The sequence below is a fragment of the Canis aureus genome, chromosome 3 (genome assembly GCF_053574225.1).
Source record: "Canis aureus isolate CA01 chromosome 3, VMU_Caureus_v.1.0, whole genome shotgun sequence".
Taxonomy (NCBI): domain Eukaryota; kingdom Metazoa; phylum Chordata; class Mammalia; order Carnivora; family Canidae; genus Canis; species Canis aureus.
In genome coordinates this window covers 58,813,681-58,835,368 of record NC_135613.1, presented here as the reverse complement: position 1 = coordinate 58,835,368, position 21,688 = coordinate 58,813,681, and the positions used below count along the sequence as shown (strand labels likewise).

The 21,688-nt window shown below is 47.3% G+C and overlaps 1 protein-coding gene across 5 annotated transcripts in view; it reads right to left on the bottom strand.

Moving 5' to 3' along the window:
• Positions 1–18,512, bottom strand: part of ANKFY1 (ankyrin repeat and FYVE domain containing 1) — an 81,563-nt gene extending 63,051 nt beyond the window's left edge. The window contains exons 1-2 of one of the 5 annotated variants that reach the window (XM_077893196.1): positions 18,415–18,512; positions 3,124–3,316 (exon numbers count right to left, since the gene is read on the bottom strand). In XM_077893196.1, coding sequence (XP_077749322.1) covers positions 3,124–3,316; positions 18,415–18,424 — 203 coding nt within the window. In that variant the 5' untranslated portion in view covers positions 18,425–18,512. The other 4 variants (XM_077893198.1, XM_077893199.1, XM_077893200.1 and 1 more) reach the window with 4 other exon arrangements.
• Between the last annotated feature and the right edge of the window lie 3,176 nt (positions 18,513–21,688).

Genomic DNA, 21,688 nt, shown 5'->3' with positions numbered 1-21,688 from the left:
AGCCTGGGTGGCTCAGTGTTTTAGTGCCGCCTTCGGCCCAGGGCGTGATCCTGAAGACCTGGGATCGAGTCCCACGTCGGGCTCCCTGCATGGAGCCTGCTTCTTCCTCTGCCTGTGTCTCTGCCCACCGCCCCCTCTCTCTCTGGGTCTCTCATGAATAAATAAAATCTTTAAAAAAAAAAAAAAAGGAAGACTGGGTAAGTTTCTGAGAACACTAAGCAGAAACAAATAGGAGGCTAATAATTTTTAAAAATTTTCATTCTAGGGACACTTGGGTGGCTCAGTCAGTTGAGCATCTGCCTTCAGCTCAGGTCATGATCTCAGAGTCCTGGGATCGAGTCCCGTATTGGGCTCCCTGCTCAGTGGGGAGTCGGCTCTCCCTCTCCCTCTGCACCTCCCCCCTGCTGGTTTTCTCTCTCTCTCTCTCTCTCCCTCTCTCCTCTCTCTCTCTCAAATAAATAATTTCTTTTTTTTAATTTTCACTCCAGTCAAAGAGCATTTCCTTGTAAAATACAGATACTAGGATATTGTTACTGGAGAGGAAGCCTAAGTAAGACCTTCTTCTTGGTAGTTTCTCAAACACTTTAACAGGAAAACTGTAAGCTTGATTACTGGAAGAATGATGTATTACCGTCACTTTTAACTATCATAAGGAACAAAAACCTTCTTCTGAACTTAAGTAAAAATAAAGGGACCAATTTTTTCCACATTTCTCAACTTAAAACCCTTTGAATACCTATTCTTTAATTACTCCAGTTAACAAGATGCACATATAAATAGTGGGGGTTTTTTAAAGATTTTTTTATTTATTTATTCATAGAGACAGAGAGAGAGAGAGAGAGGCAGAGACACAGGCAGAGGGAGAAGCAGGCTCCACGCAGGGGGGCCTGATGTGGGACTCGATCTCGGGTCTCCAGGATCACACCCCGGGCTGAAGGTGGTGCTAAACCACTGCGCCACCAGGGCTGCCCTATAAATACTGTTTAAAGTCTTCAACAGGGATCCCTGGTGGCTCAGCGGTTTGGCGCCTGCCTTTGACCCAGGGCGTGATCCTGGAGTCCCGGGATCAAGTCCTGCATTGGGCTCCTTGCAGGGAGCCTGCTTCTCCCTCTGCCTGTGTCTCTGCCCCTCTCTCTATCAAGAATAAATAAATAAAATCTTAAAAATAAATAAATAAATAAAATAAATAAATAAAGTCTTCAACAACATGCATATTATGGGACAAAGGTTTGTGGATTTTTTTTTCTTATTCTAGTAAAAGACCATCTGCTTTAGAAACCATCTGCTTTCCAGCTTCAGGTACTCCATCTACAAAGCCCCAGTCACCTCTGAAGGCCCCATTCACCATGGGATCTCCAACCTGCATTGGGTGAGGGGACAGGCTTAAGCTTAAGCAGCTCAGCAGGTGCATGCTGAAGCTATGGGACCACACTACAGTGAGCGGGCCCAGTCCGTGGCCTCCCAAAGGGGCCGCAGTATAATGGATGCACAAGGCGGAGAAGTAACAGAAAGTAAACAATGGGAGTTCTTTTTTTTTTTAATTGGAGTTTAATTTCCCAACATATAGCATATCACCCAGTGCTCATCCCATCAAGTGCCCCCCTCAGTGCCCATCGCCCAGTTACCCCCACCCCCCGCCCACCTCCCTTTCGACCACCCCTTGTTCGTTTCCTAGAGTTAGGAGTCTCTCATGTTCTGTAACCCTCTCTGATATTTCCCACTCATTTTCTCTCCTTTCCCCTTTATTCCCTTTCACTATTTTTTATATTCCAACAATGGGAGTTCTAAGGGAGAAGATCCTTGGAGTACAAGCAAGGCGCCCACAACAGTGCAGGGTCAGGCTTCCCCACACCGGGGGAAACAGTTTTCACTTGTCCATGGAAAAAAGAAGAAAAAAAAAGAGACAATGAACTATATTTTACAAGTAGCTATATCTGTTCATTTTTAAAGGCTATCCTTACTCAGAGTATATACTTCCTATGTTTTTGGTATTAAATTTTTCTTTCTTTTACAAATGATTAAGTTGGAAGATGGCAGTTCTGGACGTTATCTATTTTAAATGTCCTGATTTATTGTAGAATTTTACTAAGTCTTAGCTAGTCTGATCGTCCATCTCCTCAGTAGCCGAACTCTCCCTCGTATGTACATTCACACCCATGTCTTCTCCACAGCCACTGCCATCATCCTGATTTGACCCTTCTTCATCTCTGGTCTAGACTATGCACAACATTCCAGCCACTCCTCCACCCTATCCTCTGCACGGTGCTACCTACACGATGATACCAGGTTCGTCTTCCTGTAACACCACTTTGACGATGACAGTCCGACAAGTCAAAGTGCTGTCCCACAATGCCTAGAGGATCAAGTCCAAATTTCCCATCTTGGTCTCCCAATGCAAACCACCCTACCTTGCCCACCTCTTCCAGTGCCCCCCACATGGATACATACCCCATGACAGCCCCTCCTGTCCTCTGAATCCTCTGCATGATGCTATGTCTCAGCCTAACCTCAGGCTCCCCTACTAGAACCTCGTGGTCTTTAGATAAAGACCTGAACCCTGCCCCATCTAAAACATTTACCTCAAAACTCACTTAGTAACAACAGCTACTATGTGCCAGACACTGATCTAAGTGATTCAAACATGTACTTATTAACTTAATCCTCACAACATAATGGTAAGCAGCAGCATCCTCATTTTATAGATTAGGAGTCTGAAGCATGTCACACAACTTCAGGTCACACAGCCATAAGTGCCCGTTGAGCCTCTACCACAGGCTGTGTGACTGCAGATCCTCCCCAATCACCCTGCTACCCTCCCCACTCATTCCAAGACTCTCTCCTTTATTATCCCAAGAGAAAGTGACCTTTCCCTCTGAATCCCTGGACATGTAAGCTAATTCCAGTCTACATCACTAATGCTATCACCACAACTCCCAAACTCTGTGCTGAAAATAAACAGGAAATAAAAGAAACTAAATCTTGCCCCAAAGGGGTTATATTCCAGGTTTACTAAAGGTTTGCTAGTATCCTGGTTAGAGAAAAATTAACTTGGAAGGGAGTCAGTAAGAGAGGAGTGACATCCAAAGGGAATCCATCCAAAGAGTCCTGCGTCCACAGGCTCACCTATACTGCTCCTGCTCATACAGGTCAGCCACGATGGTCAGCAGGCGGCTGATGAAGGACTCATTGCTGTTCTCCTTGTTTGCCTGCGCAGCCAAGAGAGTGCATCTCTTCTCCGTCTCTGCCAGTTTCTTCTGCAGCTTGACATACTCCTGTCGGAGAAGCATCAAGTGCTTCTCCAACTTGGCCACCTCCTCTGTGAGGGAAACAAAGAATCATGTTTATTGTGGCACATGTGAAGCAGACAGCATTCACCAATTCCTCACCCCACAGACAGGACCGCTAGCAAAATATCTACTTCTTAGCAATACTGACTGAGGACCCATAATGGCTTTGTTTACAGGTGCCACCGCATTAGTGGGCCAGAAAGACCCTATGGTTCAGGGATTTCTCTACTCAGTTTCTCTGAAGCTCAATATTCAATAAATGACAAGAAACAAACACACTTAAGATGCTAACAGGTACCTGCCCTGCAAATCCTTTATCATCAAGCCAGGAGTCTCAAAGAAAGATTATCAAAATCACCTAGGACTTTTTTTTTCCCAATCACTAGTAGTGAAAATTGATTCTTATATGTCATATGTGAACTCTTTCAGGCAAGCTTCAAAACAACCCCATGTAGTTGGCACAATCACCAGCCACTCCACAGGTGAGGATGCTATAGTCCTGTGGCTGCTGAGACATGGGGCTGGGCTAAAAGCCCATACATTCTCACACCAGGGCCTGTGGTTTATTACCCACTATTCCACGCCACCTGACCTCCCCTCCTTCAGGAAAGAAGCAGAGCAGTCAATAATGGTTCAGATGAAAGCAGGTCACATCCACAGGCATGCTGAGGCGGATTAAAAAGGTTGAGAACTACTATATTTGATTCTTAAACTCAACAAACATTTACTGAGCACCTACTAGGTCCCAGACACTGCACATTGGTAAGCAAATTCAGATGTATTTGTCCTCAGAGCTTTCAGTTTGCTGAGGAAACTTTTATGATTACAATAACACTGCTAACAATCAAACGCAGAAATACAACTCTAGGAGCACTAGAAGGAAAGCACAGAAGTAGAGAACCAGTAATAAATTTAACTTAGGACACCAGGGAAGACTTCCCTGAGGAAGTACACGGTGAAGAAACTCCCCTTCTCCTTCTCCGTTACCTGGGATCCAAAGTCTTGATGGACTCAGGGCACGATGTTAATCAGTACCTCTACAGATCCAGACCTCTAACCATGGAAATAGAGAGCTCCGGGCCTTGGCCCCTCCCCCTTCTACCCCTCACAAGACACTGCCGTCAAGCCCATCTTGCATGCAACCTGCCTCATTCTCAGTGTCTTGAGCAAAGTGAGCTACTGCTAACAACTCTGGCCACAATTCCTCCCGCCCACCCTGTGCTCCCTCAGGGTAAGCATCTTCCACCTACCCAAGTGTGCAATCCCTCCACCTAGGCCCCAATCCCATCACTCTGCGCAGGTCCTCTGCTTTAGCATCAACCACCCTTCTAGCAGCTTCAATCTCTTTCAACTGGGTTGAAAAGAGCACACATAAACCTGTTCAGGACTCTAGCAAAACAAAACCCTCCTTCCACAGCACATCTGCCCACCACTACCCTTCCATACACCACCTCCTGACCCCTACTCCCCAGCCACTCCCCCCTCTGTCCCCGCCATTCCCTTGAAACTCCTCAACAATGACCTAATAGCCAAATCCAACAGACTTGCCATGGTTCTTCTCCTGGACCTACCAAGCAGCATATGACAATTTTATTCCCTTCTTTCAGCAACCACAATGCTACCCTCTTTCCAATTCCGATTCTGTCTTTCCCATGCTTCTCTGCATCCCTCTCACCACTGATCACTGATACTCTCCAGGGTTATACCCCTGGCCCTCTTCTCAACTGTAGGTATTCCCAAGGGAGCTCCACCAGGTCAGGTTCTGCAGCTGATGCCACAATCTAAGTGCCAATGATCCACGGACCCATTTCTGTAGTCCAGACTTCTTTTCTTAGCCTCATCTATCTGCCTAAAAGACACTGCTGTCCAGTGGCCCACAGGCACCTCAAGTTCACTACACCCAGGACAGAAGTTTAGGCAAATTTGCTCCACCTTTGTATGGTCCCTATACTAATAAATGACACCACTGTCCACCCCAGTTATGTAAAGGGGCAATGTGGGAATAATCTTAAAATATCTCCCTCTCACTCGCATGGCCCGAACCCTACAGAAATCAACTTTCCCACTTAAACATCTCTGGGAATCCTTCCTGTCTGCTGTATCCCCATCTCCACTATGACTTAATTCAGGCCCTCAGTCATTGTATCTGATCCCCAATGTGAAAGGATTCACATCTACATCTCAGAGCCTACCACAGGGCCTGACACACAAAGGTTCACTAAATATTTGTACAATCCAGTTTCATAAAAGAGGATTCCTTTCCCCTCCTCATCTTCATCCCTCCCCTACCTGCAACCCAATTGCTGTTCTTTATAAATATGCAAACAATCAAAAATTGGTTCAAAACCACAAGAATTATTAAATAAACTAAGTGTGGTACTTGATTGTGAAGTTATGCAACAAATGTTTTCAAAGAAATATGTAACACTATACATGCATATTCAAAGATAAATATTAACAGAAAAAAGCAGGCACTGAAACTATACTCTATAATTCCAATTTTATTATAAATATTCACATGTCTGAGAAATAAAAAGACAAATCAGACAAAATATTAGCAGGTCTCATGGGGGAATTATTACTGCACTTCTCTGCACATTTCAGGTACTCTAAACAAATGTTCTGCTTTCATAATTAGAAAGCAGTATTTTTTCAGACAGGAAAAAAGAAAACAAGATTTAAGAGAAATACTAATAGACTGTTTTGGGGTTTTTTAAGTTTGTTTGTTTGTTTGTTTATTCGTTTATTCATTTATTCATTTATGTATTTGACAGGGAGAAAAAGCATGAGTGGGGGCAGGGGGCAGAGGGAGAAGCAGACTCCCCACTGAGCAGGGAGCCCGATGTGGGGCTCGATTCCAGGACCCTGAGATCATGACCTGAGCCGAAGGTAGACACTGAACTGACTGAGCCACCCAGATGCCCCGATATTTAAATTTAAATCTATGTGCACTTTTAAAGCAAATATATTGTTTTATACACATTTTAAAGATTATGGAAAACAAAGACAAATAATTTTCTAATACCCAAGTAGAAGGGTTTTCAGAGGTCACAAAACTTTCTCAAGGGAGGAACCTAGGACCACATTTTTTAGTTCAACTCCCAGATAATGCCAAACCCGTGACCACCCCTGGCCTCTCAGGCTCTGCAGGATGATGTTACCCCCAGGCTGTGCTGCATAAGAATCACTCAGGCTGTTGAGGAGATCTGGGGTGGGGTTGGGGAAAGTGTACTTTTAAAACAGCTCCCCCCCTGGGGGGGGGGGGGCACCTGGGTGGCTCAGCAGTTGAGCATCTTGCCTTTGGCTCAGGGAGTGGTCCCGGGGTCCTGGGATCAAGTCCCACATTGGGCTCCCTGCAGGGAGCCTGCTTCTCCCTCTGCAGTGTCTCTGCCTCTCTGTCTCTCATGAATAAATAAATCAAATGTTTTAAAAAATAAAAACGGCTGACAGCCCTGGAGGAAGAGTTCAGCAGCCAGCACACACCTCCTCAAATCACGAGCAGGGAAATGGCTCTGGGAACTTATGTGAAGACAGAAGACCCACTGAATTGCATTTTTGGTTCATTCGCTGATTTGTTGGAAGATTTCCACTCTGAAGAAGACAAGTGCATAATCCAGTCACATTCATTAAGAATGTAGAGCCAATGACAAAGATGACCATCACGGCACACGGGTTTGTTTATAAAGCTACAGGGGAATGGAAAAGACAGCACTCTGCCGGGGATACAACCAGACCCTGAAGCCACGTGGCTTACACGAGAACAAGGGAAAACGTCCCAAGAGAGGGGTGTTTTACTTCAAATGATTTAAATAAAGCCTGGTAAGAATCTGTAGCATACTGAGTCCAGAAAATATAAGTAACAGGCTTCAGTATTTTACTTTCTTGGTCAGATTCTCCCTTTAAACTAGTATCAGTCAACAGGTCTGTAGAAAACATAGTACTCAGAATATGAGAAATACAAATAATTAGCAGGCAAGGCCCAGCCTCATTATCAAGAGCTCACTGACAAACACGCCTGCCACTCCTGCCTCTGCCTAAGCCAAATGAAAAGGATGGCCAGAGGACACCTCAACTTGCTAGTTCTATCTGCTGGTTATACTTACATCCCACTTGCCTGAGAGACAGGGCCAGCCTGCAGCTACAGACCGCTGATGCTTCTTCCACAAAGCAAACTGAACCCTTTCTCCTCGGTTCCCATCACACCACATTCTAGCCAACCTAAGTATTATGCTCCTCAAGAGCTCCAACCCACAACTGTGCATTTCCATTTCACTTAAACTATGCATCTTCAAGTATTTATGAAGCACCTACCATGGACTAAGCATTACAGATTAGGAATTGCCTCTTGGAGAGATTTTTAAAAAGATGGTCTAGCTCACACCTCTTGCAAACACTGGCAACAATGTAGTACCTACAAGGCACTCACAAACAAGAAGGGTGAAACAAAACTAAGGGGCACAAGGTATCTGGATACTGAGTTATGAAGACATTTGCCTTGGAGAATAGAAAGTCACTGATTCCTTTAACCCTTAAAATTAGGAGGGCATAAAAGTTGTTTCAAGGAATCCCAGTAAATGTCTTTGGCTATCAGTTATCCACACATAATTCCAAAATCTACAGCAACAGCCCTAATCTCTCTCCAGAATTGCTGACACAAAATTCTAGCTGCCTGGACCTATAAAGATTATCATCAGAGAAGAGGCAAGATAAAAGAAGGCTTCAGGGTGACTTAGGGCTCTTATCGCAAAATCACAGATGCTCCCCTGCCCAGCATCCTTGCCGAACAGTGATACCACCATCATCACACCATTTCTTATATCATGGAGAAAGCAAGTCTGCTTGCAAACAACAAAAGAGTGTCCTTGAAGTGCGATCAAACTGTTAAGAGTTTATATAGGAAAAAAGCATACAGTTACCATTCTGAGCAGTAGCAGAGAGAGGACCTACAGCACAGAGCAGGGGGAAAGGCACAGACTCTGGACCAAGACTAAGTGGGATCAGACCCTGGCCCCACACTTTCTATTGGGGACACCTAAGCCAAATGCCTCATTCTTATCTGTAAATGTGTTGTGACCTTAGAAGACCTGCCCTGCGATGTATGGTCAGTGAATGTTTGCTACTACCACAACCCTTAGAAAGGCAACACAGTCTCATTCCCAGTGGCATTAATCTGGAGCCTCACTAGACTGAGCTGGAACCCAACCTGCCCACTAACTAGCCATGGGACCTCAGGCAGTCACTGCTCTCTGTGAGGAAATGGGAATAAAAGCCGTATCTCAGAGTTTTGTCAAGGACGAATTAAGTCACGTTAAATCATTTAGAGCAGTGTCTGGTTTAAAGGGTTACTATCTACTTCTTCATTAAGTGGCTCGTTTCTTTTTTTTTTTTTTTTTTTTTTTTTTTTATGATAGGCACACAGTGAGAGAGAGAGAGGCAGAGACACAGGCAGAGGGAGAAGCAGGCTCCATGCACCGGGAGCTTGACGTGGGACTCGATCCCGGGTCTCCAGGATCGCGCCCTGGGCCAAAGGCAGGCGCCAAACCGCTGCGCTACCCAGGGATCCCAAGTGGCTCGTTTCAACTGATGTTCCCTCCTCTTCCTCCAATTTTCCTTTAGAAAAATAAGCATGGAAATTTACATAACATAGAAAACCTATCATTTCCCCAAAAGGGCTGATAAATATCAGGGAGGACTCTCAGCAGCCTGCATTATAATTTTACCATGTTTCTGCCCAGATAGTAAACACCCACATGCTCTTCACCAACAGCAATCTGAGGTCAGACATCATCGTGAGGAGCTTTCTGACAGTTCATGAGTCTTGACTTAACCAAAAATGCTTAAGACTCAAGTATCTGCATTCGCAATGAATAGCCTAACATAATTCTACATATATTTAATCAGCAAGTCATGGGACAGTCAGAGAAGGAACCAGCAGTGGTCTGTATAAGATTCTTCCTTCTAAGTCAGGACTGGGCAAACTAACTCGGTGAAGGGCCAGACTGGACTATTTCAGGCTCTGTGGGCCACACAGTCTATGGCAACTACTCAACTCTGCCACTGTAATGCAAAAGCACAAATGAATAAGCAGGGCTGTTCTCCCCCAAAATTTGTTTACAGACACTGAAAACTGAATTTCATCCACTTTTCACATACCATGAGATATAGTCTTCTTTTGATTTTTTTCTTCAATCATTAAAAAAAAAAAAAACATATTTACTTATTTATTCTTAGTTCAAGGGCTGTACAAAAGTAAGTCTCAGGTCAGATTTGGCAAACAGGCCAGAGTTACCAACCCCCGCTCTAGGTGATTTTTAAAGAATTAGTCTATCAAAATAATGCCCAGAGCCAATTATGAAAAGAAAAGAAAGCATCTAGTCTGACTACCTACAAGGTTGAGACTTACAACTCACGTTGCTCTAAACTTTGTTTCCTGATGCCTCATGCACACTCATACTTGACTGTAACTTCCCTGTAAATGGCTCCAAATCTTAAAAGCCTCTCATGGAGGATAACCTACAAGTACCACAAACTCATCAAGCCCCAAATCAAAGTTCTTCAAATCAAACTCCTCTTGCTACTTCCATTTCAACTGTTACCCAGATTTAAAAGCCCTATGAATAAATTATGATAATCCACTTACAAGAATATAGTATATAAACTACTTAGGAATGAATACATTTAACAAAAAATATGCAAGACCTGCACACTGAAAACCATAAAACATTGCTGACAGAAATTTTAAAAACTCAGGGACGCCTGAGTGGCTCAGTGGTTAAGCATCTGCATTCGGCTCAGGGCGCGACCCAGGGGTCCTGGGATCGAGTCCCGTATCAGGCTCCCCACATGGAGCCTTGCTTCTCCCTCTGTCTGTGTCTCTGCCTCTCTCTCATGAATAAATAAAATCTTTAAAAATATAAAAAATAAAAAATGAATAAAAACGTAAATAAATGGAGAGTTATCCTATGGTCTTGTAACAGAAGGCTCAGTGTTATTAAGATGTCAATTCTGGGGGAGGGGGGGCAATCTGGGTGGCTGAGCATCTGACTCTCGATTTCAGCTCAGATCATGATCTCAGGCTCCTAGGATCAGCACTCAGTAGGGAATCTGCTTGAGATCCTCCCTCTCCCTCTGCCTCACCCCATGCAAGCACTCTCTCAAATGAATAAATTTATCTTTTAAAAAAAAAATGTCAATTTTCCCCAAATTGATCCATGATTCAACATCATCCCAATAAAATTTCAGCAGATTTTTTTTTTTTTTGGTATAACTTAACAAGACCATTCTACAACTTATATGGAAATGAAAAGTACCTAGAACAGCCAAAACAACTGAGGGGAGGAGTGGGTAAGAAACATGCAGCACTTCCATGACTTGATTTCAAAACTTCAATAACCAGGACAATGTCATATCAGCATCAGGATAGACATTGAGAGCAGCAGATGGCCTGGAACCCAGACGCGGACCTGCACATATACAGCCAGGTGAGGTGGTTTGACAACCATGCCAAGGCACTTCAATGAGGACCGGACAATGGGACTGGAACAACTGAGTATCCATATAGAGCAAGAAAACCCCAACTCACACACCACTCTATGGAAAAGTTGACTCATCTAAACGTAAAGATTAAAACTATAAAACTTCTAGACTAAAAAATAGGAAAAAAAAGAGATGAGGCACAGATTTCTTAAATGGATAAAAAGAATCAATTAGAGAAAAAATTGGATAAACTAGACATTATAAATTTCAAAAGTTGTTCTTTAAACACATAAGAAAATGAACAGGCAAGCCACAGACAAGGAAAAACTATCTGATAAGAGTATTTCCAACAAAGGACATGTTATTAGACTATATTAAGAACTCTTAAAACTCACGATAATAAGACAACTCAATAAAAAGTGGCCACAAATTTGAACACTTCACCAAAGAAGATAAATGCATGACAAGTATACAAGTAAAAAGATGCGTATCATTAGTTATTAAAGAAATACAAATTAAAACCACACTGATGGCCACTGCACACCTACTAGATGGCTAAAAGGAAAGTGCTGGCAAAGATGTAGAGGTAAGAATACAGAACAGCACAGCCACTTTGGAAGAGAGTCCGACAGTTTCTCCAGAAGTTAATCATACACTTGCCTTGTGACCCAGCAGTTCTACCACCAGGTATTGAGGTAAGAAAAATGAAAACATGTCTGTACAAACAGGAAACAACTCAAAGGTCTAGCTGGTGAATGGACACAAATGGTAGTAATGTAATGAAACACTACTCCCAGGTAAAAAAAAAAATAGACTACTGATACATGAACATACTCCCTGAAAAGTAACATGCTGAGTTCAAGAAGCCAGACACAAAAGACTACACACTACATAATTCCATTTGAAAAAGGGAAATCACATCACAGAAAGCAGATCAATGGTTGTAGAGGCCCAGAAATGGAACTGATGCAGAGGCCCAGAAATGGAGTTCCCTTGAACTCCTTAAGATTATAGAAATGTTCTAGATCATGACTGCAGTGTACCTACACTACTGTAAATGTCAACTGACAAGTTAAAAACGGTGAATTTTACTGTTCGTCAATTATGCCTCGATAAAACTAACAACACAGTCCCTCTGGGATGCACCTTGACATCTTTCTCTTTCTGAACACCATCACACCAACATTTTCTCAAAGCTATACATCATTCATTCACATGCTCCTATCATCCTTCTCTCATACTTCCCTTGTCGTTGTACTCCACACACACATCCCTGATTGATTTTTTTAAAACACAGCTTCACTGAGCCACTTTCAGCTGGTTCTCCACTGTCTACAAAAGTACAAGCTTCCTACTGAGGTGTTGTGGCTCGTCTAAGAAGTTTGTTGAGGGCCGGAAACGTCTTAATTATCTTTGTAGTCCACTGACAGTACTTAGAACTGTGTGGCATGTTCTCTGAGCATTCAGAATCTGCACATAAACAGAAGAATTTTAGAAATCTTACGACTTAGTAGATCAAATTTCATGACGCTGCCTACTATGGTAGGTGGAAAACCGTCTCCATCGATGTCCATGCCCTAATCCTGGCACCTGTGAATGTTACCTTTCTATGGCAATGGCAAGGGGCGGGTGGACTGATGAAATTGAAGAGCTGAGATGGGCAGGCCCCACGAATAATTACATATGTCCTTACGAGGAGGAGCAGAAGAAGCTCTGACAGAGGAAAGGCCATATGAAGACAAAAGAGAGAAATGGAGATGCTAGCCTTGACGATTGACAAGCTAAGGAATGCCAGCAGCCCTGGAAGCGGAAGGAAGAAAGAAAGGAACACATTCTCTCCCAGAGGGAGAGTATGGCCTGGGTGACACTCTCCTTTCAGCCTAGTGACACTGATTTTAGACTTCTGGCCTCCAGAACCATGAGGAATACAATTGTTGTTTTAAGTCGTCCCCCCCCCCCCCCCAGTTTGGGGAAACGTGTTACATCAGCCCTAGGAAACTAATACATTTACCCTTACCAAAAAAAAAGATTATGCACAGTAAAAAATTCTAAAGCCCTAGCAGCTTCTTGCTGGATTAGGGTCAACAGCAAAATTTTACACAGTACATAAAATGTACAGTTTTGTAACACTTTGCAATAGAAAGAGGAATTATTATTTATGTTTCCTATAGCAGTTGATTCTCTCATATTCTAACCAGTGTATTCCAAACAGTACAAACAAAATTCACTTCAATTCAACGGATTGTCTAAAATTATACAATTAGCAGGAGACTAACCTAAGATTCAAGATCTCAAGCCAAAGCCCTTGCTCATCCCACTGTACCACGCTGCCTAATTTCAGCTCCAATATCAGGACAGCAAAAAACATGTATTGTTAATTCATTAACCAGGAATTAAATGTGTTCTTCCCATTCCCCATCCTAAATGCAATTTCTACGTCCCTCTGCTTACTCTGATTCTAACCCAAACTGTACTCATCAAGTCTTTTTAGATTAACAATATCTTGCTGTTTCCTTTCTTCACAATTCTCTAGTCCTAATTCCAGTGCCAATTTTACCAGTGAGTTAGGGTTATTTGTACAATTCTTTACTGACTAAATGACATTATTCCTACTCTGCTTTAACCATGTCCATGAGATAAAAGAAAAAATAATTGTAAAAGCTATGACAACATTCTATTTTGAGAGACGCCAGGGTGGCTCAGCAGTTGAGCGTCTGCCTTTGACTTGGGGTGTGGTCCTGGGGTCGAGTCCCACATTGGGCTTCCTGCATAGGGCCTGTTTCTCCCTCTGCCTGGGTCTCTGCCTCTCTCTGGGTCTCTCATGAATAAATAAATAAAATATATTTTTTTAAATCCTATTTTGAGGGATCCCTGGGTGGCGCAGAGGCTTGGCACCTGCCTTTGGCCCAGGGCGCGATCCTGGAGACCCGGGATCAAATCCCAAGTCGGGCTCCCTGCATGGAGCCTGCTTCTGTCTCTGCCTCTCTCTCTCTCTCTCTCTCTGTGACTATCGTAAATAAATAAATAAAAGTTTAAAAAAAAATCCTATTTTGAAAAAAAAAATCCTATGTTGAGAGCTATAAGAATACCTGTTGTTTCAGGCATATATTAGGGTCTTCCACAATAACAGTATTTCATTAAAATATCAACTTCTCAGAACCTACTATCTTCCTTACCAGCAACAGAACAGATAAAAGCTCCTCCCCAGTGATGAATTACTACCACTATGATTTTTCTAAACCCCTCCCAGGGCAGAAGGAAATTTTCCTTCACAGGGGTTCATATCTATTCATTAATCAAGAGTGCTAACTGTAGAACAATCATGCAACAGAGAATATGAAGTAAGAATTACAAAGTAATTTACTTTTGAGAACTCAGGTTAACAACATGGCCTCCTGGAAAGGAAAAGGGGAAGAGGCAGTTAGTACCATCTGGAACACGCAAAGGATCAGTCAGGGCCACAGGACCCTGCCAGTCTGCACCCGCCTGCTTCTCTCTCTCACACACACCATTTGGATATTACTAAAAATATGATGGTGCTAAGAGATAATTCATATCTTGACTTTATACACTTTTTAAAAATTCTAGCAATTGTAACTGTCTTGATGCTTTCACAAAGTACAAAAGCCATCGTTTAACCAACGCCTGCTTTAAAAAATCCTTTTACTTTAGTTACAGATAAAACTTAACTACCCAGGACTCCTTTGTTAGATAAGAAATAGTACCTTATTTCATGTATATCTATATAAACATAGATACACATATATACATAAACATATCTGTTTAAAAAACTGATTCAGTAAAACCATGTTTTATTCAATAATTACTCAGTTTGAAGAAAATGTTTTATGGGCTATGTTGCTCTTCCCTGAGGTGAGTGATGCATAAATCCAGGTTTTTAAAAGTTCCCCAGATGATTCCAATGTGCAGGGTTCTCTGTGTGAAGAGCCGCTCGTCTGAATCAATGGAAAGGCAGCAGACAGAAAGGAACGTGTGTGAGAGCTTCACGGGACCCACAGGTTTGGCGATGGAATGTAGGTCACCTACTTCAGAGTGTGGCTGGACAATATCCGTGACTATAAAACACAATACGCATGCTTTTCTGAGAAACTGTGACTCCCCGTCTGTCCACAGACCCGTCAAGTCTAAGACTGTGTCTTGCTCACTCTGTCACGCCTGGCACAGCAGCTTGCACCTAACAGAAATGAAATACACCTTCCTGAATGTAACCCAGCTCTGTGAAATATCATCTACACATCATGCAGTCTCATCTACATGTCAGTGGCATGACACACAGCCTTCAAAACCTCACTCTGTGGAGCCCTGGTCATGGGGTGGCTTCATAAGAGATATGCAATAAATATTAGTTACCTAGCTAATTTTCACCCAAATGCCAGTCGGACCGGAAATGCTTCTCATTGCCTGCTAAGAGACAAGCATTGGACACGGCAAAGTATGTCCAAAACAGAGGTCAAGATATTTGCTCCCGAATCTGTTCCTCCTCCTAACAGCCGTTCTCTGAGTCATCCAGACCCAGAAGCCTTGAATCATCTTTGATATCTCTCTTGTCAACATAAAAACAGGCTTCGAAAGTCGTGTCTTTTATACCTTCTGTAAGTCTCACTCGTATCAGCCCCAATGCTCCTTACCAAAGAACTCCTCACCAACTGTGACGGCCTCCTCCCAGATCCATCGTCTACTCTGTAGACATGCCCACGTGCCTCCAACGACTCTAGTCATGTCACTACCTTGGCTGATATCACTCAGGAGCCTCACTCCATGGCCTACAGAGTAAAATCCAAATGCTTAACCCATCCTTCATAATCTGCCTCATATCCCACTACTCCTTCCACCAAGAAGAGTGACCTCTTCCCACTCCCATTTCTCCATGTCCAAAAGAGGTCTATTTTCCACATTACATCTCAAACACTATCTCCTGCAGCAAAGGCCTTCCCTCACCACCCAAAACAAACCCCCTTACCACTTTCCTACAAAGCCTCTTCCCATCTGAATTTTCAGTTAACTCCTAGCATCTTCACCTTCTCCTTTACAATACAGTTTCTTACACACATGCATTTCACCTCCCCTCACAGACTGCAGAGTTCTCTGTGAAGAAGCTCTAGGTCTGGCTACTCTGCTTTAACTACCACTGCTTCTCCCTCCTCCTACTCCATGCTCATCCCATCCTCTACCCACAGGGCCTTACGAGGTAGAATTCAAAAAATACCCCAGATCCTTGGCCTACTCCAATTCAACAAGAGAAAGACTGACACAGGAATTTCTCATTTTGTTGGGCATGATGTAAATAAATCATGATGACGTCTCAACCAGAGCCAACTTGCCTTGCAGGAACCCTGCATCTCTCTTCCACACATCCATAGCCACTGCAGTCAATGGATAAGCTTTCTTTCTTTGTGGGGGGGGGGGGGAAATCCTCAAGGAGAAAGTGAACAGGTACTGCTGGTGACAGAAGTGAACCAAATAAGTCAGTGAGCTGTATGCAGAAACCAAGACTGTTCCAGGCCAAGAGAGCTGCAAGGACAAAGATGGAGAGGTACAAGCACTGGGAATGTACAAAGAACAAGGAAGTTAGTGGTGAGAGCATGGCAATGAGAAGTAGGAAATAGTGTTGCAGGGCCAGACCCTGTTGGGAGTTGCAGGGCACTGGAAGGCTTTGTAATATATTTTAAGATCACGGAGAGCCATGAGTGGAGAGTGGGGTATGCAGGGGTAGGCATACTGAGAAGAGTGAAAGAGACATGATCTGATTTTATGTTTTATTTATTTATTTATTTATTTATTTATTTATTTGTTCATGAGAGATATACACAGAGAGAGAGAGGCAGAGACACAGGCAGAGGGAGAAGCAGGCTCCATGCAGGGAACCCAATGTGGGATTCGATCCCGGGTCTCCAGGATCACGCCCTGGGCTGCAGGCGGCGCTAAACAGCTAGCCACCAGGGCTGCCCTGATTTTATGTTTTAAAGGGAACACTGGAAACTGTAAGAGTAGGCTGTGAGGAAGCAAGATCAAGGAGAAAAAGTAAAACCAGGAAGTCTAGGAAGGACTTTTTTTGACTGATGAAGCAAGTTTATATTAGTAGGATAGCTGCACATGTAGAGTGAAAAGGGAAACTAATATTAGGACAGATTTTAGCTAAATACATCGGTCAAACCAATACCCATGGATGCACAGAAGGGGGAAAAAGGCTGATTACTAGAAGAGTTACAGCGGAATGGAACTGTCCACTCAGCGTCCTCGGGTTCTATTTATACTCCTAGGCACTACTTCCCACAGCTCACACACTCCACCCCCAGACGAAACCATTATCAGAAGTTCCCACAGGACAGGCTCACAGATAATCTCATTCTTCCATGACACAGATTTCTATTTGTTTATATTTAAATGAGTATTTCAAAACAAGGGTAGCCAGCTCTGACAAATTCTGACTAAGGCACAAGCAGGACTAACAGCGCCAAGACTTTCTCCCAACTCTCGCCTTCCTTCCTTCGCGTAACACCTTCGATGCCCTACGCAGATCTTCCTCGTCAGAGTTCTGCAACACTGTTTGCCAAAATCTTAAATCACAACACAGGCCGGAAAACTCAAACACAAATTAAGGTAATAAAAGAGAAGCTGTCAAGTCAGAATCTCAGGCCTGCACTCCCCTCTCCATCATCCCGGGCCAACTTAACCGCGTGGGGACGAAGGACGTTTTGCGGCCTCCCAGGGCTCCCCGGAGGCTCGTGTCGAGGCCCCCGCAGGAACACTCCACTCATCTGTGTGCCCAGCCTGCAGCAGGTCCGCGAGGCGGGAGCCTGACGCCAGGTGGGGCAGTGCGGCCATCCGTACCCCGCAGGACACCCGCAGGCCCCGCTGCACCCCCCTCCCTGCCTCACACACCCCGTCCTGCCCTTCCCGCTGTGCCCAACCACCAGCCATCAACGTCGATGTGACCTGCGATTTATCCCGAGCTGGCTTCGGGCTAGCTTCGCCGCACACCCTCGCCGTCCCTCGTTCCTTTCACTCCTCCCCTGCTTCCCGCCACGCTCAGCCGCGACCCCCGCCCTGACCCCTGCACAAGCCTGCTCCCAAGTCCGGTGCCGACGGGAAAGGCCTGCGAGAGACCCTGGCCGCCCGCGGGGGGCCCGAGGGGGACGGCTCGGTGCAGGCGGAGCTCCCGGCCCACAACACGGCTGGTGAGCAGCCACCGCGCTCGCTGGGCGGGCGAGAGTCCCGGGAGGAGCCCGGCCCGAGCGCGCCACCGCGGGGCGACGGCGACAGCAGCGGGCGCCCCCGGCTCCGGGCCCCCACCCGGACGCCACCTCGCCGCCCGCACACACACGGAGACACGGCCCCGGCTGCGCCCTTCGGCTGCCCGCGGGGCTGCGGCCCCCGCCCGCCCGGGATCCCGCCCGCGGCCGCCGCGGCCCGCGGGGTCACTGGCGCCAGAGGGGCGTCGCCTCAGCACCGCGCCAGGGCTGCCGGCCCGCGCCGCCCGCACGGCCTGGGCTGGACGGCCCGCGAGCCCCGCCGCGCCCCCGCGAGCCCCCCGCCCGGCCGGCCCCCGACGCCCGCGTCGCCCCGCCGGCCCGCCCGCTCCGCCCCGCCCCGCCCGGCGCCTCTCCGCGCGGCCCCGCACACACCCTACCTTCCGCCATGTCGGGCCGGCCCTGCCGCAGTCTCGCGAGAAGTGCGCCGCGCCGCCCGCGCCGCCGGGACGCTGACAGGAGCCCGCGAGTCTCGCGAGAGTCTCGGGGGCGGGCGGGGAGCGAGGCGGTCTCTCCTCCCCTCGCGCCTTCGAGGCCGGACGAGCGGCCCCGGACCCTGTCCGAGCGGGATGCACGCGGCGGCCGCGCAACTGCCAGCACACACCCGGCCGGGGACGGTCCGGAGGGGGTGGAGGTCTCCAGGCGCGTTTGTGACCAGCAGGAAGGGGCTGGGGCAGCGGGAGAGGCCACAGGAACTCAGCCCGGGACTCACGGCGCACCCCACGGTGCACCCCACTGCGGAAACCCCCCACAGACCCCACGATGCATCCCACCGGGGACCCCAGCAGGGAGAAGAGGCCATGGCTTAGCCCTTTAAAGCCCACGCAAGTGGATGTGTAGGGCAGAGAGGCATCACATCCCCTGATGACGTCAGCTCGGGGGTTGGGGTCAGGCGGAGCCGGGAGACCTGGGAAGGGACGCTGGGCGCTGGGCGGGGCAGCGGGGCAGCCCCCCCCCCCCCTCCCCGCCCAGGGTGTTCTGTGCACCTGCGCACGGCGACCTCTGAGCAGAAACCCAGCCTAGCTGACAGTGCTGGCCTGGCTTGGGGCCTTCCCGCCACCCCAGCAGCTGAGAGTGCGGGGGCAGACCGCTCAAGCGCAGACCTGGGAGAGGCAGGTGTAGGGCCGTGAGACCCAGGTCCCAGGGAGGTCGAGGGCCGGTGTGGGCCCTGCGTCAGGAGGACACAGCAAAGCCCCTAAGTCCAGGGCAGGGAGTGAAACACACCAGCTGCAGGGGATGAAAAGCCTGAAGTCAGGGATTGGGGTTGAGGTCAGGAAGGAGGGAGACCCGCAAGGCAGCCACATGTGGGAAGCCTTAGGTGCTACTTGGGGTCACTCCTAGGAGCATTACTAGGTGCGTGGAGAAGGAATGTGGGGTTTGGATCATGGAAACAAAGGGTCATGGGGTTCAAGTTCTGAGGAAGAGGGAGGGACTGTGGCAGAAGGGCTCCAGGGAGATGGAAGAAGGGGCGTCACGATGTGTCGGGACCACGTCTGCGCAGCAGTGGGACAGACAGGGAGAAGGCAGGGCGGCCTGGCACCGGCTGGGCACAGCAGGTGGTCTAGGCTGCATGGGCGGTGCAGATCTCACCGCTGCTGCCTGGCAAGCATGGTGGGAGGTGCACCCGACAGTGGGCCCCCAGGGTCCTCAGGCCCACCTTCAACAGCCACAAGTGGCCTGTCTACCTAAGAGTGCCCTACAAACACTTTCTGGTGATGTGCAAGTGTTTAGGAGGAATCATCAGAGCTAATGTCCCCAGCAGCTGGGGGTGCCTGCACACAGCAGGAGCTCGTGGTTGATGAGCCCTGAGCTCTGTGGGCTGGGACCCACAGTCGGGAGGACCAGGATCACGTCTGGCTCAGCAGGTGATGTCCCTGCCAGCTCATGCTGCCGTCTTAGGCTCTGCAGCGGGTTCAGTGCGGAGCGAGATTAGAACCCACGGTGCACCCGAGAGAAGATGGTAGACACCACGGAGCAGCACAGTGCGGGGAGAGACCAACACGTGCCCTTCCCGCGGCCTAGGTGCCCACAGCCAAATGGAAACTCATCGAGGGCTAGAGGGCTCCTGCTCATAGCCTCCGTCAGCAGCAAGCGCACCCCTCTGAGAGGCACCTAACAGAACCTGACCCTGGGCCTTGTCTTCCCAGTAGACTTACTGGCTCGAAACCCCCGAGCTACGGAGGGGCCTTCTGAGTCCAGCCTGGGACACGGGGCATCTCTCGCACTTGGTGACCTAACTCAACACCCCATGGGCTTCAGGAGTGCTCCCAACCTTAGACGCAACCCGAAATATAGACGTTCGGAAAAACCTGAGCACTAGAACAGAGTTCACTGGAGACCTGGCCCAGGTCTTGCTAGGAGGAAGAGGAGCCTCGCGTGGGGTGGTCCCCACTGGGAACACGAGGTGCAGGAACATAAATGCTGGCTGCCTCTGGGGCACCAGGGAGCAGACTCTTTCTGGGGGAAGAGCGCCACGTCACGGTAAAAAGGGGAGGAGGATCATTGGGCTGGTCCTCCCATGAACAGGGTAGCAGCACCTATATGTGGGCAGGGTTGTGGAGCTAGGTCCCCACCCAAACGTGCTCGCTCTACACTTGCTCTGGAGGATCCCTGTGAGAACAGGACTGTGTCTGTCACAGAGCACACAGGGCATGAGCCTGCCACAAAGCAGAAGCTCAAACAACAGGAGTCTGACTTCTGGGCCACGAGGGATAAAGGAGATGTGAACACATAGCGCCATCACGCTCACTCCTCCCGGGAAGGGAGAAAACTTAAGCACCTTGCTGGAACCTTCTGTGCAGCTCCTGCATCTAGGACATGTCTGCTTCTTGATTTAGTGGACAGGACTCCAAGCGTTCCCATCATTTTACCACTGCTCTGTGGGGCACGCGGATTCAGAGACAAAACCACAACAGAAACCCTGGCGCTACCCTGGCTGCTATGTCACACACATCTGAGACCAAGCAACTGTAAGTACCTTCTCCTGGAAGTAATTTGCTCACAAAGTGAATTCCTGTTAGAAAGGCCTGTGTTTGGGCAGCCCCGGCGGCGCAGCAGTTTAGCACCGCCTGCAGCCCGGGGTGTGATCCTGGAGACCTGGGATCAAGTCCCACGTCGGGCTTCCTGCATGGAGCCTGCTTCTTCCTCTGCCCCTCTCTCTCTCAATAAATGTTTTTTTAAAAAAAGAAAGGCCTGTGTTTATGAGGGGGAACAGGGAAAATCAGCGGGTCCTTCCCCAGGAAGGTCCTTCCCCCTAGGACCGTAGACCTACCTAGGCAAACACCCGTTTCTCTGCAATTGAAGCAGCTTGTTTGCTCTAACCTTGGGTAGAGGATTGTGCATAAAACTGGCATCTGAGGTGCAGGGACATCATCTGGACTCTTCTATAATTTATTTCAAATGTATATATCAGGAAAATTAAATTTTGGTAATGATCTCCAATCTGCTCTCAAGGATTTTCTTCTGGTCTCTAACTCAGCTCTGATTAGGGATCTGGCTTTTCATCCCTTTCTCTGGGAGGAGGAGGCCATGCAGCCACGGGTAGTGTGCGTCCCAACAGACACACCCTCGGGAACTGTACGTGAGGGTGCAGGGTGAAGGCCAGACTGTGACACCCTAGTAAGAAAAGAAAGAAAGAAAAAGTATTCAGTCTTG